A 16,022-nucleotide genomic window follows, 5' to 3' on the forward strand; every position below is an offset into this window, starting at 1 on the left:
TCCTTCAAGTGAGGGCTCCTAGGGACACAGGAAACCCTCTAGAGAGACCCCAAGGGTCCATTCTCTGGTGCTGTCACAGCCAGAGAGCCATGCACCAACCCAGGCCGACACCGGGAAATCGGAAGTTACCTTGGGGCCTCCAAGAGTGATTCCTTGCCCTGACTCTGACACTTGGAAAGCATCTACTTACAGCAAAACTCATTTAACCTTGGCCATAAGTAATTGTAAACATGAAAACTGTTCTCCTTTCCAGGACTCCTTCATGTGATGAGGCAATGGACTCCATCTGAGCAGGGAGCGTTTGCCCACCATTGTCTCCCCATCATCCAGTGCTGTGCTCAGCACACAATAGATTCTTAATAAACATTTCTCAAATTAATGTATCCAACAAGGAACTGAAATATTAGCCTAGAAAGAAAGACTATTGTGGTGGGACTCCAGGAATTCCACTAGTGAGTAGGAAAGCATTTCCTGGGCTAGCAGGGTCTTCCTGGGGCTGGGAAATGACACCAGGAGTTAAGGAGTTTTGCCTCTGCAAAGCCTTAGCCTTCTTGGTTTCAAGAACCAGGTTTCTACCTTCCCCATAAGGAGCTTTACCACCAAAAGGCAACGCAAACCCTCACCTTGCTCCCAGGGAGCGGCTCCTGCTATACAACCACTGACCACAGAGACTTTAGGACTAGGGAAGCAGATATCTAGTGGGGCCAATCCCTGCAAAGATGCCTCTTTTCCATGAGGTTTTGGAAAAGGAATGGGGTGAGGTACAGAGAGAAGGTTTCCCCAGAGCAGTCTAAAGCAGGACCCCAAGAATGATCTTCCTGAGCTACTCCCTAGAAAGAGGCCCATACGTACCATTGATGGTGAGATGGACCCAGCTGCCATTGTGGAAGGTGTCATACTGCTGGTCCAGCATGAGCACTTTGCACTCGTACCAACCCTGGTCCTCAGAGCGAACCTGATCCAGCCGCAGAGATGCTTTATCATGAAGACTTGCTCGGCCTGGGGACAGAGTGGAGAAAATCCCCAGATGCCATCAGGAAGGCAACAGTTCATCATTCCTCCCCCCAGCCATAGGCAGGGCACCCACCATAACCTTCGCACCATGCCTCATGGCAGGGCCCCCAGAGAACAGCTGGCACCAACCTCCAGCAGCAGGTGCCAATGGAAAAGGCATAAAGCCTGGCCACTAGCCTCTCTCCCTCCCCAGATCTCCAGCCCCAGCTGTCCCCGTCCCAGCCTAGAGCTGCAGCTCAGTGAGTTGGCACTGAGAAAAGCCTTGGTGCCTAAGAATATGCCTGTCCTTTTGGAGATCTTTTGAGATAAAGGAAAGGCACGATGGATACAGAGCTGAGAAAAGAGACGGTATGAACAGAAGTGGGTAAGGTAGGGAAGCCTTGGGCAGGGCCCAGAGCATCTCCATGCAAGTTGAATGACATCCCTGCCCCAGCTTGTCCCCACAACATCAGCACCCAGCAGCCCATTTCTGTCTGGCTTCCTTGCAGTAGGGGCAGTGGAAGCAAACTAGGGACCAAGATGCTAGGATCCCTTTCCAGTCCTGCTGCCATTGCTAGAGAGACTTCATATCTTGCCATAGCCCAGTGACTCCAAGGAGGAGAACAGTAGGGCCTGCAAACCCCGAAAATGAGGAGAGAATTGGCTGGCGACCATAGACTCCCATGGTTCTCTTCCATAGCTCCAAGCCCTCCTCATTACCATCTCAGCTACCTGCCATCTTTGTCTCACTCATGGCAATAAGGAGAGAAAGTTTCAGCATAAGCCAAGCAGAATGGGGAGTAGCCTCCCACTTCATCCATACCAATGAGACAAAGCAGTACGCAGGGGCCTTACCTACCTCACCCACCGCCTCAGCCCACCCTCACCCCAAGCCAGGATCATGACCTTGGCCACTTTTCTCCTTGTCTTGACGCTGGCAATTTTCCTGAAAGTCAGACAAAACCAATCAAAACCAACTGTGGCATAAGGAGAGTGACAGACACAGGCAAGGAGAGAAAGAGGCAGAAATGGAAGCGCTCTAGGAGAAATGCAATGAGGAGTTCAGAAGCTAAAAGTAAAGATGAAAGCAGCGTCTTCCCTGCTTCCTCCCTTCCTTTGGACCCCAACACACACAAACACACACACAGGCATTCACGCACAAGCACACTCAGGCACAACCCACAGCGCTCTTCCCTGGCAGGTCGGCGGGCGGGCAGGCAGCTGGCAGTGAGTCACAGACAGTGAGACCACTGCAGGCAGGAGTAACTGCGGAGCAAGATACAAACGGGGCCAGGAGGAGGGGACAATCAAGTGGCCAAGGAGACAAAGAGGCCAGGCACCTGCCAGTGCCACAGACGGGGTTGCGGGGGAGCGGCTGAGGGGGAGATGGAGACACATACTCACACTTAAGGATGGAACAAGTCCCCCAGCTTTGGAGCCAAGAGGGAGGAAGTAGGTGAAGGTGCAGCCACACCTGGCAAAGGCAGCTCTGCCCTGACCCAGCTCCTTCCCACAGAAGCTGCTCTCCTGCCCTCCTGCCTCACTCCAGCTGACAGGGGCCTCTCCCTCCTCCTCTCCCTCTGCCTCTCCCCACACCCTAGGCTGTGCTGTTGGGAAGGGCTTTATGTCTAACGGCCGCCTAACCCCTCCTCTCCCCACAGCTTAATTAAAACCTTCCAGAGCCAAAAGGGTCGCTATGAGTCAGAATCACTCCACCGCAACTGATTTGGTTTTTTAGAGCCAAAAGGAGGGAAAGAGGCAAAGACTGTGAAACCCAGAGATAACAGACCAGTCGGAAAGAGATGAGAAGCAATAGAAGCGTGGACCTGAGGAGAGGCCAGGGCACTTGTCAAACCAAACCAAGTGGAGACCCAAATCTTACCTGCATACTCAGGGTCCACATGTGGAGGATAGTAGCCAAACTTGATGAAGATGGGAATGGGGACCCCGAACTTGAACCACTCCACAACATAGGGCGGGGGCTGCCCAGTCACCGGGTGGATCACGTCGCATCTCAGGACCACGCTCTCGCCGGCGCGCGCAGTCACGAACTCAGGCTCCTCGCGCAGTCCGTGGGCGACTGACAGGGGACAGAGAAGTCGTCAGGACATAGGAAAGGAGAGACCCTCCTTCTAGCAGCCCCAGAGACAGCCCCCGCCCACTTCATAGGAGCCCCTCCTGTCACTCCCCCCCCAACAGCTCCTCTCACTCACCTCATCACCGTACCCCTTCCCAGGCCGGGCTGTCCACTGCCACCCTCACTACGCTCTCCAGAGGATGCCAAGTGCGCACTCTGCCCCCCACCCTCTGCCCCAACAAACCTTAGGACAGAAGGAAGGAGAAGAGAGCAGGGAAGCAGTTCTATTCGATCCTACAAGCCAGACCTCTCCCCACCCCATCCCAAAGCTCAGCAGTCATAATCTTGGCCTCACCCTTTGACACCCTCCCTCCTTCCCCCACCCCGGGAATTACAAGGAATCTGAGAATAGGAAGGGGGAGCTCAGCCTCTTCACGAGACTCTGGGCCTGCCCAGGGACACTCCCCACTAGAGCTTTAAGGGGGGAGAGCCAGCTCTCCCCGCTTTCACCCCCTCCCCGACCCGGCCCCATCCCGCCCCGTTCAACCTGATGTTCCCAGCACAAGACGTGGACTCCACAGGAATGTGGGATTACTAACAAGCTAAGCAGAGGCAGCTTGCATCAAACCTACCAGGAAACCCTTCAGGTTTGCCTCCTCCTGCCCACTGCTGCCAGCCAGATATGGGAGAGGGCTGCATGGGAGGGGCATGGACTCCAGTTTCCAAGCCCCGCTGCCATCAGACACCACCCTAGGGGAGCAGGGCGCTGGGACAGAGTAGGAGGGCCTGGGGGCTGCCAAGCTCCTGCAAGGGAGGGAACCTCCCCCCCATAGAGAGGATAAATACACAAACAGCTTGGTGGGAGCAGTCCTGGCTGGCAGGCGAGGGGCACAGGAAGGAGGTAGCAAGGACGGACCCACCACCACCTCCACCAACAAGCTGAAGGAGGCAGACAAGAGAGGTTAGCTGCCTGCAGGACCAACACACAGGACCAGCACAGGGGCTGTGGCCCCCAACTTGGCCTGACACTCTCCCCTCCAGGCTCCATGCCAAGAAGGGCCAGGAGGCTCAAAAGGTCACCTTGTCCAGATCACTTCCCATTCAGAGTCAGGCTGTGGAGATGCCTCTCCAGCCTGCCTTCCCTCGCACTGCCTAAGGCCGGGCCACCAACGTTCTGCAAGTCACCCTCCAGGCCACACAGGGCAGCACCTAGGACAGCAGCCATGCACCAAAGCAGTACAACCTAGAGAGCAACCTTGAGTGCCCACAGAGGGGTCTCTGGGTCTGCTCAGGGCAGCTCTGGGTCTGCCTCTTCATGTGTCTCTGACACCCATGTGTCCCTCCCTCCTTCTCTCTGTCTCTGTCTCTGCTTCTTGTCTTTGTCTCTGACTACCTGTCTCTGTCTCTCTATCTCTCACTCTCACCTTCCCTCTTGCTCTGTGTCCCGCTGTCTCTCTCACACTCCTCCGTATCTCTGTGTCTCTCCATCTTCACCTCTCTCCATCAATGTCCTCTGTCTCTTTCTCTCTAACTCCCCCTCCACGTGGGTGATTCTGCCTACTTGCCTATCTCTCCCAGTTCTATGTCTCTACCAGTTTTTGTCTCTACCAGTTTCTGTGTGTGTATGTGCATGTGTGTGCATGTGTGTGCACGTGTGTATGTGTGTGAGTGTGTGTGTGTGTGTGTGTAGGGGGTGTACCTGGATTTTGATTTGCCTGTGCCTAGGAAGCACCTTTGCTTTGTTATGCAGAGGGACCCTTGTGTCTCTGCATGTGTCTGTGTTTGGGTCTGTGTGTATGTGGTCTGTGGGTCTCTGTGTATCTCTCCTTCCAGAGCTCCCTCCCCTTCCCTTTTTCCTCTCCCTCTCCTTCCCTGCAAGTTGCAAGGAGGAGAGGGAGGCCCTGGCGGCAGCAAGCCCTTCAGGAAGCTGATTGGCTACTGGTGACATCACTGTTTTCCAGAGAAAGAGCTAAGATTAGAGTATTTTTGGAGCAGAGTGTGGCACTCACCTGCCTGAGGCCCCAGCAGGTTTCCCACCCCCCCCACACACACCACCTTGCTTTGGGCTAAGTTTGAATTCTAGTCCCCCAGGGAAAACAGGGAGAGGGCCCAGCTGCAGCAGCCCCTCCCCCACAGCCCCAAGGGCACCCAGACAGGGACAGTCCCTGCCTCCAGCCCCCAGAAGCACACACAAAGGCAGATAAAACTGGACCCAGGAAGGACAGGAAAGCAGCAGGCACTGAGAGTGCCTGAGAGGGGGTGTGTGTGTGTGTGTGTGTGTAGCGCTCAGCAAAGGAGGTGTGAGAGAGTGTGTGTGTGCACATGTGAGTGTCTGCTGCACGCACAGACTTGGGAGGAAATAAAAGAGAAAGTGGTAGATATTCCCCGAGGAAAGTGGGAGGTATTCCAAGTGCAGGTTACCTGGGTGGGGGACAGGCAGTACAGAGAAGGCGGCTCTACCCCAAGGCTTCTCCTTAGGGGCTAGGATGAAGAGGCCCCAGGAAACAGGCTGGCACCTGGGGCTGGGGGCTGCCCACCTTCCAACAGCAGAGTTCTGATCTGAACAGCTCAGGCTGCTGGGGTGGAGGGTGCCCGGGGGGCAATGCTGGAGCAGGATGGCAAGAGGCAGGTTGGTGAGAAAGAAGGCTGGTTCTGACACTGGGCTCCCACAGCCTGGCTGCTCATCTGCACCTAGCACTGCCTCATTCTCACTGCATAGGTAATGAGGTGCAGCTCACACCTCCCCAGCCCCAGCCTTGCTCCAGGGTTCCCAGCGCAGCTCCCTGCCCCTGACTGTGTTCTCAAGGCCACAGGGCCCCACTCTGGCATCTCTTCTCAAGAGCCCAAGAGCCCTTTCAACCCAGAAAAGCAGCTCAAAGAGATAAGCATTCCAGAGGTGACAAGCAAGACAAAAGGAGATGAAACCAAACCTGTTGCTGTAGAGTAGATTCCAACTCGCAGCGACCCTACAAAACAGAATAAAACTGCCCCATAGGGTTTCCAAGGAGCCCCCTGGTGGATTCAAACTGTCAACCTTTTGGTTAGCAGCCAAGCTCTTAACCACTGTGCCACCAGGGCTCCACAAAAGGAGATAGAGCTCCCTAAAAAAGGACAGAGGAGTAGGAGCCCACGTCACAGTCTCCACACTCCTGATTTCCTGAACCCTAAAATATTTACTGATTTTTTTTCCATCTCCTGACTACACACACACACACACAAATAGCACATTCTCTCACTCTATCACCCACAAACACTTCTCCCTACGCCTGATCCTTTCTGTGCCAAAGTATGTCTAATAAAACACTTTCTCCAAAGGAAAAAAAAAAAACAACTCTCAGTGCAAACAAACAAAGCCACTCCCCTCCCCAAACAAGCTAAGCAAAGTAAACAGGCTGCAGTAAAGAGGAAGTGGGGCTTGGAGGAGAAGAGATAGGCAGACTCAAGCATAGGAGGAGGCCAAACCCAAATGTAGGTGTTAAGGAGGTTCAAGAAGCAAGTCAGAAGGAAGGCGAGAGACACAGAGACAGATATAGTCCGGACTGGTCCATGCTGCCCTCACCCAGGAGGAGGGGACACGCAGGGAGACAGGGAGCACAAGGCACTGGGACACAGAGCTACAGACCTTCAAGGTGCCCAAGAACCAGAGGGCAGACAGAGCCAGGCTGACCAGGAGCAGGCAGGCTTCTCCCAGTGGGGCTGGCTGGAGCGACTTACCCCCTATTCTGAAGGGGGCAGGAAGGAAGGGGTCAGGGAGAGTAGGGGGCAGGAGAAGGATGGACAGTGGCCTGAGGTGGGGAGGGACTGGGAGTGAGGAAGAACCCACTGACCCTTCCCTCTATCACAGAAGCCTGCAGCAGCTCAGGGGAGACCTGCTGCAAAGCACCCCAGGCTTCTCCCTCTGAGGGGCAACCTGACACTCGCAGGGGTGAGACAGTGGGAACGAGGCTGTAAGGGGCAAGGTTTCACACACCTCTCCAGAGAAGGCAGGAAGTAGTAGCACCTGAGCCTGGCCAGCTTGCACTGGGGGACTACCCAGCTTGCTTTCGAGTGGCTTGCCTGATGGGAGGAGAGCACAGGAAGGTGGGGGCCCCGCAGTCTGGCTGACCTTTTGAGAAGCCCACAGAATACAAATCTCCTGCTCTCAGGCCAGGTGGCCCCCAGTGGGAAGTGAGTCCAGGCTGCCATTGCACCCCTGTGGGCAGAGAACCAAAAGCCACCAGGGGCTGGCAGCTCTTCCACCAGGGCTAGGGAGGGGAGGGTACTGGAACAAGAAACAATGAACACCACGAGAGGGTGAAGGACTCAGGGCAGAGAAAGCTGCAGCTGTCAGGCAAGCTACATACTGTAAATGCCTACTGACTACCAGGTTCTGCAGAGGATGCACAACAGAAATTTTCACTTAATTCCGTATATTTCCCCTGCTGGAAGTACTACTATCTCCATTTTCTAAAGGAGCAAATGAGGAGGCTAAATGGTTCATCCAACGTTCCTCAGATAACAGGTGGCAAGGTTTCCTCCTTGCCCTTACTGCCATGCCCAACCACTGGCATAGGGAACCAAGGCCAGGCCTCCAGGGCAACCCCAAAATAGCCCCCACCCTCTCCTTTCTTGAAGCATTGATTTAGGGGCTAGCCGCTCCCCACCCCATGCTCCAGCAAGCAGCAGAGAGGACCAGAAGGGACTACAGGGCAGGCCTGTCTCAGAGGGCAGCTGCTGACTGGCCCTGGGGCACGCTCTTTCTGGGCAGCACTGGTGCCTGAAACCCTGGCCTCTGCTGGTGGGTATGAGGTATGAGCACTGCTTCTACCTCATGAATAAGTCTCACTGGAGCCTCCTTCCCCCGCCTTCTCTGGGCACCAGACTCCAAACCTCAGGCCCGTTGTCTAATAATACCCACGACAGCCACCGCCACCTCCATCTGCCAGCCTAAAAATAATCCCTGCTGAGTCCAAAACAGGCACAGCCCCCAATGGTCCCCAATCCCTCCTCCCAGACAAGTCAGGAGGCTCCAGGAGATTCCAAGAGCCGGCACACTCAATGAGGCCCTGTAACACCCTGAAGGAGAGGCCTGTGCCCAAAACAACCATGATGCCCAGGCACGTGTTCTTCTCAAACGGCAGGTGGGTAGAGGGCCTCTGGGACCCCCACGCCCACCCCAGGCAATTCCTCAGAGGAGAGATCCTTCCTCTCCATGGCCTCCCCATTGGTGCCCTCACAGCCCTTCCAGCCCCTCCCCCATCCAATTTCTCAGGTGGGGTCAGAGGTCAGGTGAGCTCCAGACTGACCCTGCCAGGAAATCTCCCAGTTGTGTACACTGCCAAGATACTGGGGAGAGAAGGCCCCCTTCATTTTGTGGGGGCCTCTCCCCACTAACCCCTTAAAGGGGCTCCCTCCAGCAGCGCATGAGACTGTGATGCTATTAGCAACCTTAATTTGCTTTCCACTAGATTGTATTTCCAAGAGCCCTTTCCCCAGGAGCCGCTGGCAGGAAGGAAGTCAGTAATTCAATCTCAGCTCAGCTCCCATAATGGCTCCTAGTCAGAAAGGCAAAGCCATAGCCACCACACACCCCTCTCCACCGCTGAGGGACCCAGGCAGGCCTGTTCCTAGGTCCTTCTCCTTGGGTGGGGGTGAGGAAGTGGGCAGTGTAAGCCCCAAACCTACTCAGGGATGAAGCACCACCAGTCCCTGCTCTGAAGCCAGAAAACAAGGATAGGACTCACCTCCACAATTCATGAGGAGACCCTGTGTGCCAGCTGTGTGCCCCCCTTGACTAGGTGGGTGCCTGTAACGGAGGAAGGTGGACAGAGGACTGGCAGGGAGGGGCTATTCACCATCACTTCTCTTAGGACAGTCGGACTGGCCAGACCTCCCTCCTATGCCTGGCCCACGTGGAATTCTTCAGAACCTTAGGAAGGGAAGGCATAGTTTCTGCCCATCACTCTCCCGCTTACTCACTCAGGGGAAAACAGAGAGAAGGAAGACTCCTAAGAAAAATAGGTCAATGACTCTGGCAGACTGGGCTTGCACCCTGGGCAGCGCCCTGAGGAGACATAGGCCATGAACTGCCTTTCCAGCCAGGGCATCCTTCCCCTCCCCCAGGGGTCCATCCCTTCTCAGGGCTAGTGAGCACCCAGACAATGGGGAACTGCGCCCACACCCACTCTGCTGCCCCCCACCCTGCCACAAAGCAGACCAATTTTCAGCCTCTGCTGAGCTGTGCCTCATTTGCCCCACTCAAGCTTCCCTCTTCCAAAGTCCTGTATCCTGGAGCTTCAGAGACTACTGGGTTGTCTAGACTCAGGTGCAGGTGAGAAGACAAGCAAGCAAGGAGCCAGATCTTTCAGAGGGTGGCTCCCCACTCTGTGCCTGCAGAAATCTCTGCCCTGGAGGCTCCACTAACTCCCTCCCCATCCCACCACACTTCACGTACACACACACACACACTCACGCACGCACATGCACGCACACACACGCACGCATGCACGCGGGCGCGCGCGCACACACACACACTTCTCGCTGGGAGCTCTCGCTCATTATTGCTCTTTCACAATCCAGACTCACTCTCAAACAAGCTGCTCAACCCGCCCCAGGAAGCAGACAGAAGGGAAGCACTCTCCTTGGACCCTCTGTCACAGCCTGTAAAGGCCTAAGGATGTTTGAGGGAAGGGGAGAGGTTCTGGAGAAGAGAGCTACTGGGAAATTCCAGGTCTGCCCCCCGCCCTCCCGCCGCCATGGGACTTCCTCCCCACCCCACCCCACCCCATGAGCACATAGGAAGGCTCTGGGCTGTGAGCAGGCACCTAGCAGGGCCTGAGGAGAGGCCCAGGAAGAATACACAGCAGAAGTCTGGGCTCTGCAAGCTGGTGCCCTGGCCAGGAGGGCAGGCTGGGAGCACAGAGGAAAAGCTGGCATCAGGAGAGAGCAGAGCTGAACAAGAAAAGGCGAGGGTACTAGGAGACAGGGAGGGAGGCCAGTGCTGGGTTTGAGCACTCCCCAGCCGAGCAGCCTCTGCTTCTTGGGTAAACAGATCCCAGTAGGTCTCAGACCATGAACAGGCCACCACTGCATATGCAGGGCCACAAGTAAGCAGCTGAAAATGGATTCTTCCCCTGCCCTCAGCCAGCCCCTTCTGACGTGTCCTCCCCAATTCTTCCTGGGCTTGAGCTGTAGATATCCCTGCCCCCGGCTTGCATGCACTGGGGATACACACACACCCCTGGCCACATCTTCTGACTTCCAGGCTGTCCATGGGATCCTGCCAGCAGCCTCCAGGTCTAAACTTCCTCCCTCTGATCTCCATGGCCAAAAGGAAGGAGGGAGGTCAAGGCCTGGCATCGAGTAGAGGGCAACGGTCCAACTACCACCAGGCCCTCAGTCAGAACCCCGCTTTATTTGGGGACAATATACTCAGAATCAGTGGTTGGCAGGAGGAGGCAGTGTTGGGAATAAAGGCCCAAATATTCCCTTCCTCTAGCCAAGGCCAAGCATCAACCAGACATGGCCCGAGTCCTCACTGAGTGGGGAACTTCCCAGGTGTGCCAGGCACACATCTAGGATACTGACACTCCAAACAACATCTCCCAGGCTGTCCCGCATCTCTCTGTCCCTGTCTCCTCCACATCCTCCCCAACCTCACCACTCAACCTTAAGCACCCTCCAGATACACATAATTAAAGTGAAAAGGACTCTATCCCACCTTTGTCTTCCACCCACAGGTCTCCTGAGAAAATTCTGAGTTCCCTTTGATAGAGTCCCAAACCAACAACCCAGCACTGCAAGGACCCATCCCCTCCCACCCCTCTACTTGCAGCCAAGCTCCCCCTTTCAGGACCTCAACAATAGCCTCAGGGATCCCCCAGGAAGTCCGGCTCTGCCAGTCAGAGGAGGGCTGACAGTCTCCCACAGACCCTCACCAGCACAGGCTCACTGTCTATTATTTCTAATGGAAGCAAAAGCCAGCCACACAGGCCCTCCTCCCTCCTCAGGAGGCTGTACCATGAGCTAGCCTCCTGTGCTCCCTGCTCCCCAGCTTTGCAGATCTTTCCAAGGATTCCCACGCAGCCCTGAGACTGGTACCCCACCCCACAGACAAGGTTTCTCCTGACATACAACATATGTAGCCTTCTGGACTCCCCCCCCCCCCCCACCCCATATCCCCAGCTCTCAATGCCCTGAACCACCAAGGGAAAGAAACCCAACAGGGGACCTAGATTCCCAGAGATACTGAAATAACACAACATTTAGTGAGTACTTACTATATAACAAGTAGATACTCATTTTTTAAAGCACTAATAGTCACAAACACATGCACAAAACCCCTGAGATCAGGTAAGTGACATTTAGGGAGGCTGAGCAACTTGTCCAAGGTCACAGGGTCAGCAAGTGGCAGAGCCAGGATTTGAATTCAGGTAATCTGACTCTAGACCTCAGTCCTTAACCTCCACATAGGGCCACTTTAAGCTAAAAAAGACTAATAAGGTCAGCCCCCTGTTGCCAGGCAGGAATGCAGGGCAAGCATCCTAGCAAGAAGGATCTCTCTGCACCCCCAAAGAAGGCATAACCTTCACCCCAACAACCTTCAGTGCTGTGAAGTCCTTCCTCCTGTCTTGCCATTCTATGTGTTGCTGCAGTGTAAACCCGTTTTACTTTATTCTGTACTTAAACTTGCAAAAGCCCACTCCTCCCACCCTGACTTCTCAGATTTGGAGGCAATTTCAGAGCCTTCCTTCGGTGTCTCTTTTCAATTTAAGGTCCAGCATATCCTTTCGGCAAGGGTCCCACAACAGGAAGATACCAAAAACTGCAGAGGAGGAGGAAGAAGACACCAGGAGGCTGTAAGGAAAGGGGGGCTGGGGGGGTGAAGCTGAGGCTGGAGAGACAGATGCCGAAGCACGAAGCCTATTCACCTCACACGCTTTCCATGAGTTATTGCAGGCACCCAGGCCTCCGTTTTCCCACCTAAGAAATGGGGAATTTTTTAATCCTCCAGAGCAACAGGCCACTTAGCAAAATCACCCTTGCCTTCGCCCTTCCCTGGGCCTGTGTTCAGAGCCTAACGGAGCAGAAGGGAGATACTCCACTCCGAGAACTTTCTCAAATCACTCCCCCCACCACCCGACACACACACAGACAAGGTGACCCTGTAAAGGCGCCTCCTGCCGACCACTCTGCCCCCACCCCGTGGGGAGTGGGGTCTCTCGTTGGAGGGTCCTGTCTCCTGGCTCCCACCCACGCACCGCGGCTCTGTGAACTTGCCGGCAGCCGGGCGACGCGCGCCGAGACCGAGAACTCAGTCGTGGCATCCTCAGGCTCCGCTCCAACTTCCATACAAGGGCCAAGAGCCAGGGTGCCACCCAGAGGCTTGTAGGTCGCTTTGCCCGTCACCAAAGCAATCCCGGTGTGCTCACGCACGCATCGCCCAATTCCCTTGCATCTTTCCTTTGCATCTTCCCCAGCTCAGAAGCGGAAAGCGGTGAGAGAAGCATCCCACCTCCGCATTGCGTTCTAGCAGAGGGAATCCCCCCCGCCCCGCCCGCAGCCAGCCGGGCCTCCCAGCCCAGGAAGGGACTCGGGGTCCACCGACTGCTGCTCCTTCCCGGGGAACTTTTGTCTGGCTGGGGCACAGATGCAGTAAAAATAGGCAGGGCGCCGCCCCAGGCAAGCCAGAAACGGATGCTCCTCGGGTCTGGCTGGGGAACCTCGGGCTTAGCGAGCTCTCCTCCTCTCTCGGGGCTCCGTGTGCCCCCCTTGCCAAGGCAACGAGGCGATCGAACCTCCAGCTGCCGTGGGGCGCAGCTAGGAGGGCCAAGGTGCAGAGCTCTGCCGCCAGCAGGCTGCGCACCGCTTGTCCCCGGAGAAGAGTTTAAGCGCACCGGCCGCGCGGCCGAAAGCAGGGGCTCCTCCCGAGAGCGGCCGGGGGCGCGGAGCTCGACAGCAGGCTGCCTGCCCAAATCACCTGCAACTGCCCGCGAGCCCCGGCAGAGGCCGCGAGCCCACTTCCCAGAGCCCCAGGACTCTCTCACTCTAGGGGCAATGGCTCCACAGGCCGACTAAAAGCCCGGAGGGCCGACGGTGGAAAACCCGATCCGGACGCTGCAGCGCATCCCTCTCCGAATATCCCAGCAGCCCCAGGGCAGCAGGGCATCCGCCCCGCCCGCCGCCTCCGGCCCGCAACCCCGGTCCCCGGCAGCGCCCCGGGCGCGCCTCGCCCGCGCGGAACCTCCCCGCACTCGAAGTGGCGGCAGCGCATCTGTCCCGGCGCTCCGCCCGGGGATTCGGGCCCGGCGCGCAGAGGACAGGGGCCGAGCCGCCCGGCGCGGACAGGGGAGCGAGCTGCACTTCAACTCACCTTGAGCGGCCAGACCTCTGGTGCTGATCACACTTGCTATCAAAGTGGCCACATACCAAATCATAGTACTACCGCCCGCCAGCCCCGAGCGTCATCCTATCTCAGGAGCGCTCCTGCTCCCGCCGACCGCTCATGCCCGGAGCCAGCGCGTTAAGAAGCCGGGACGCCAGCCTCACGTCCTGCGCCTGTCCTCCTGCAGCCCGGACGCCGCGCTCCCCATGCCCTCAGCGTGCGCAGCCTCTCCGGGCCCAGCGGCAGCGGCACCTGCACCTGCACTACGAGCGCTGGCAGAGCGAGCGAGCCGGGGTGAAGCCTAGCAGGGCCGGGATCTCTGGGGCCGCCTCCGCCTCCCGGCTATTGGCTACTGCCCACAAATATTGGAGCCGATTGGCTTCGACATCTGCCGGTCGCGCTGCGCAGGAGAGGAGCCGGGTTTCAAGGTGCGTTGACGTGTGGCGAGCACACAGCCGCAGAATCATGCGCATTGCCTGGGAGAAGGCGTTTTAGCGTCTCTGCTCTCTTCTTCTGTTCTCTGTTCACACTGCGTGGCAAGTTTCTGGGGAAGGAAACGGTAGTTTCTCCGCGGTGCGCCTGAAACCCTGGGAGTCTCAATTATCCCTGACAGGTCTGAGAGGACCGAGCCCCCGCCCACCCAAGGAAACCCAACATCCGGTTCCCATCCAGCAAAAAGCAGTTCCCAGGAGGAGGGTGCGGATTCAGTGAGGAAAGCCCAGGAATGGGCAGCCTGGGAAAGCTGGGGAACGTCCTGTGCTAGAGATTTTTTCAAAGAGGTCTCGCGCTTCCTTCCCCACCCCCAATCCCTTCCGCTCGCCAACACTCATCCCTCAGAACAACGCCCCTACCCAGAACGTGATGTCAAGGTGGCTCCATCCAGCCTGAAAGCAGGGGGATGACTAAAATGACCTCTGAAAGTGGCTGAAATTTAGGATGAGTCATTGGCTCAGCTGCCGGAGTCACACAGCCCCACTCTGGCGCACCGAGGCACACATTGCCACCCCCAGTGCAGGTCACCGTTGCTCATCATTGCTAACGCTCAACTCTGAGCAATGAAAGTTTTTTTCCCTTCTGAAAAAGGCCGCCTCCTCATGCACATGACTGTTCCCCTCGTCACCTTACTCAGAGCCTGTTCTCATCTCAGCAGCATGAAGCCAAGATGGATCCGGGAGCAGTTTAGGGCTGTAGGATGGAGGGACTCAGGCAGGGGGAATGGGGCTACTTATTCCTACAGAGGCAGATAGGTGAGAAAACTGGAAGGTCTTCATATTTCCATTTCTCTCTACCTTCACTTCTCCTCATCCCCTCCCCCAATACAGTTTTATTTGCAGAAGAAATAAATGAGTGTCATGGAAACATCTACTACAAATAATCACCTCACACCAGTGCTCTGAGGCTGCAGTGAAGATATTTGTTCTTTCAAGGAGTGAAAGCAGTGATGAGAGGAGCACAGCTCCCTAGGATGGGCTGTTGGCCAAGGAAGGGAGAGGGACAGAGAGGGAAAGCTCAGGAATTTCATTTTCTCAAAGCACTCATTAGCCACAAAGCCCTAGCTCTAGGGCATGAAGCTCCCAAAAGAACAAGGAAGAGACTTGCTTCTGGAAACACTCCATACACACACACAACATGCATCTAAAGCGGCCTTGAACACTAAAGGAGTAGCCTTCCCTGAAACCATGGACCCTCTTAGCTCATTGCCAGCCAGGAAATGAAAAGCTGGGACTGCCAGCAACACAGCAAGCATATTGGTATGTGGGGATAAAGAAAATAGCTCATATCCAGACTGAGTTTCAAGTTTCAGCCTCTGGACATAATCTAGAGACCCAGGACCCTTGAGTAACCACCTTCCTTACCCACTCCACCTCATCCAAACATATTCAAGATGAATAACCCTGGGGCCATTGCTCCCCGAGTCTTTGCTTTAGGTTCTCTTTCTCTGCCAAGGTGTCTGTATTGGGAATAACGAGTGAGCTGGCAGCTCTAGGACCTTTTTGATGCACTCGTTCCCAGCTATCATACCCAATAACAACACCCCCAACACGTGCATGCACACACACTTTCCTAGTGCATATGTCCTGGCACGCATACTTTCCTATGGCTGTAAATCCTCACTGGGGTCCATTTGCAGAAGTGGTGATAACAAGATTCTCCTCTTTCCAAAATGCTAAGCAGCTAACTATGACCTACCTCAACAGAAACACTAGATTCCCAAGGGCCATCCCCAGTTCCTAACCCTTTTTAGGTTTTAAAGAAGCAGGGAAGTTAGAAGCATCTGGTCTCAGAGCAACACTCTCCTAGTGGCCTGCAGGGTAAGGAAAAAGACGGAGCAGCTCTCCCCATCCATCTTGGTATTTACTTGGCCATCCACTTTGTCCTATGCAATGTGGTGGTTTCTGATAGAGAATTAAGCTCTCTCCTATTGGAAGAATAAAAACTAAATAAAGAGCCTAAGAGCATGAGTTGGGTTAGGAAGGGGTTCAAAGGTACCAGCTGAGGAGGAGAATAAATTTCTTCTGGATAAGACTGTTGGAAACAGAATGGAACAAGATGGTAAGGCAAAGAGTAAATGGAAGAAAATCGAGACAC

The 16,022-nt window shown here is 55.6% G+C and overlaps 1 protein-coding gene across 4 annotated transcripts in view; it reads right to left on the bottom strand.

Annotated features, from left to right (window-relative positions):
* IGSF9B (immunoglobulin superfamily member 9B) overlaps positions 1–13,809 on the bottom strand; it is a 53,341-nt gene extending 39,532 nt beyond the window's left edge. For 2 of the 4 annotated variants that reach the window (XM_049857210.1, XM_049857209.1), the window contains exons 1-3: positions 13,422–13,807; positions 2,876–3,073; positions 853–999 (exon numbers count right to left, since the gene is read on the bottom strand). In XM_049857210.1, the coding sequence (XP_049713167.1) occupies positions 853–999; positions 2,876–3,073; positions 13,422–13,485 (409 nt within the window). In that variant the 5' untranslated portion in view covers positions 13,486–13,807. Of the gene's footprint in view, positions 1–852; positions 1,000–2,176; positions 2,238–2,875; positions 3,074–13,421 lie in introns of those variants that run through there. The other 2 variants (XM_049857211.1, XM_049857212.1) reach the window with 2 other exon arrangements.
* Between the last annotated feature and the right edge of the window lie 2,213 nt (positions 13,810–16,022).

This window comes from Elephas maximus, chromosome 17 (genome assembly GCF_024166365.1).
Source record: "Elephas maximus indicus isolate mEleMax1 chromosome 17, mEleMax1 primary haplotype, whole genome shotgun sequence".
Classification (NCBI taxonomy): domain Eukaryota; kingdom Metazoa; phylum Chordata; class Mammalia; order Proboscidea; family Elephantidae; genus Elephas; species Elephas maximus.